General features: G+C 30.4%; 1 protein-coding gene across 1 annotated transcript; it reads left to right on the top strand.

Moving 5' to 3' along the window:
• The first annotated feature begins 600 nt into the window (after positions 1-600).
• Positions 601-1,676, top strand: LOC129888505 (ethylene-responsive transcription factor 2-like). The gene has a single exon (XM_055963467.1). It carries the CDS (start codon positions 717-719, stop codon positions 1,404-1,406), a length of 690 nt encoding a protein of 229 aa, XP_055819442.1. The 5' UTR covers positions 601-716; the 3' UTR covers positions 1,407-1,676.
• The last annotated feature ends 1,199 nt before the right edge of the window (positions 1,677-2,875 follow it).

Raw genomic sequence — 2,875 nt, 5'->3', positions numbered from 1 at the left:
GATAAATGACAAAAATATCTTTTAAACCCTTTTTATAAATTATTTTTCACATTCATAAAAGATATTTTGTAAACAAATAATTTATTCTTAAAATTTATATAATGCATATTATTTTGAATGCAATAAATTAAAAAGTCAATAAAAACTAATCTCATTATAATTAATATCATCATAACTCGTATTCAAATCAAGCTACCCCTTACTTTCTTTCCCCTCTTCCCATGATATTTATGTAAATTAATCACATCATAATTCTAACGAAAAGTAAAAGAAAGAATTTAGTGAAAGTCATGGTCCAGATGTACACTACAAATAGTGAACTACTGAAAAAATGCGGCTCACAAACAGAAAACGACAAGTTCATTTTACCTTATAATTCTCTATCATTCAAAATTTCCAATTTCCAAATTTCAAATACAACATGTGATTATTGAAACTCTCTCTTAACTTGCAACTTTTCTCCATTTAGAAGTTTCAAGGAAGCTCAAAATACTAACCAAAATCTAACAGTCTTTCCAAACAAACAATATTTTAATCATTGCAATAATTTAATTTGCCAACCGTGCATGAACCATTTTTCATATAAATATTCCTACATTAACCCTTTTCATCAAGCAAAAAAAGAAACTCTCATAACTTCCTCTGTTTTCTACTAAATTCAATTCGTTAACAATATATAACAATCCAATACCAAAATTCAAGAAATCCTATTAACGATGCATTCGAATTGTGAACTAGAAAATGATTATGCTATTCTTGAATCAATTAGGCGTCACTTACTTGAAGATTGGGAAGCTCCGTTCACCAGCTCTGAAAATTCAACAACCTCAGAGTTCAGCAGGAGCAACAGCATTGAATCCAATATGTTTACTAATTGCTTATTGGATGAATTTGATTATACACCTAGAAGTTTTCATAACGATATTCCTAACGAAGGATTTGGATTTGGACTCGAGACTTCTGATTTTATAATCCCCAATGTCAAATTGGAAATGTCAATCGAATCGCCTGAAATATGGAATTCACCGGAACTTGTGGCGGCAGCGGAGGTGAAAGTGGAATCTCCTGTGGTGACGCCGCCGCAGCCAAAGGCGGCAAAGCATTATAGAGGTGTGAGAGTGCGACCGTGGGGGAAATTCGCGGCGGAGATTAGGGATCCGGCGAAAAATGGAGCAAGGGTTTGGCTCGGTACGTATGAGACGCCGGAGGATGCAGCGTTGGCCTATGACAAGGCGGCGTTTCGCATGCGGGGATCACGTGCATTGTTGAATTTTCCATTAAGGGTTAATTCCGGTGAACCGGAACCTATTAGAGTCGGTTCGAAGAGATCGTCATCGTCGCCGGGGCATTGTTCAACGGCGTCGTCGACAAAGAGGAGGAAGAAGGTTGCTCAGACAACCGAGTAAATAAGTCCCAAGTGGGTCCTGTATAGCAATAAAAAATAGAATTATCTCCTCTCTTCTTTTTTTTTGCTGTAGTACTTTCTTTAATTTTTCGGCTGTGGTTGATGAAATTAACGAAAATTTAATATAATTTTAAAAAATAAAACTTGTGATATTGATGTAAATAACGAAAGTCAAACTTACGTATTCCATCCAACTAGTCGAATTTTATTACCAAAGAAAACGATATTAAGATAACGAGGGGATTCCCATCTACATGTATAATATAATGTGATGATTAAATCGATATATTTCATGATTTATGAGTTTATTGGAGCTATTCACTCATATATACATTATTTTTATTTTATATCAAATAGCTTATTGAAAAATCTAAGATAGCGTGACATTATTTTATTTTAAGGAGGTGTTTGGATTAACTTTTAATAAGTAGCTTAAAAGTTAAAAGTCATAAGTTGGTCATATTTAATTTTTGGCTTTTAGCTTATTTTTGTACTTTTTTGACCTAAAAGTAAAAGCTTAAAAGCATTTTTTTTTATTTTCCAAACATAAAAAAAAAACTTAAAAGTCGCAAACTACTTAAAATAAGTTAATTCAAACACCCACTAAGCTTAAAAGCATTATTTTTATTTTCCAAACATAAAAAAAAAACTTAAAAGTCGCAAACTACTTAAAATAAGTTAATTCAAACACCCACTAAGTTTTGCCTTCCTGCCCACTCACCTCCCCCCTTTCCCCAATCTATTCAACCTCAAACATTTTTAAGTAGTGTTTGGTTCCAAGTAAATCTTTAAAAAAAAATTGAAAAATATTTGGAAACTTTTGGTTATCAATATAATTTATCATTACTTGACAAATATTTTTGGCAAAATCCCTAAGTTCAAAAAAAAATTATAACTTGCGAACTTGGAAACTTTTAAAAATTTAAAAATAACCCCAAACTTTTATATTTTATAAAAATACCAATCATTTATTAATTTCAACTAAATATTTATCTACCAATTTACTCCATTAATATGATCAAGCAATACCATTAATCCCTCTTAAATAAAACTTATCTATAAAAATATCCACCGAAATGATTAATGTATTGCATATAATGTTATTTTATTGTTATTGATTGTTATCAATTATATTATAAAGTTTATTTTAACGGAACATGTTCATTATAAAATAATAACATAAACTTAGGATATTTTTAATAATTTTTAGAACTTATAGATCTAAAATAATATTTTTATAATTTCACCAAAACTTGGAGTCAAACGCATGATAAAATTCCACCAAAATTTCTCTCCAAAATAACTTATCAAGAATATTTGGGAACTTGGAGCGAAACAGAGCGTTAAAATAATGTCTTTTCTCTTTTTCTAATAGAGAAATATGTACTTATCAAAAGTTGATTGTTATCGTCACAACTCACAAGTAGACAATTTATTTTGAATTTTTCTTTATTTTATCAATCTTCCAAC

The sequence above is a fragment of the Solanum dulcamara genome, chromosome 5 (assembly GCF_947179165.1).
Source record: "Solanum dulcamara chromosome 5, daSolDulc1.2, whole genome shotgun sequence".
Lineage (NCBI taxonomy): Eukaryota > Viridiplantae > Streptophyta > Magnoliopsida > Solanales > Solanaceae > Solanum > Solanum dulcamara.
The sequence above is the reverse complement of the archived record's forward strand: the minus strand, read 5'-3'. Positions and strand labels throughout refer to the sequence as shown.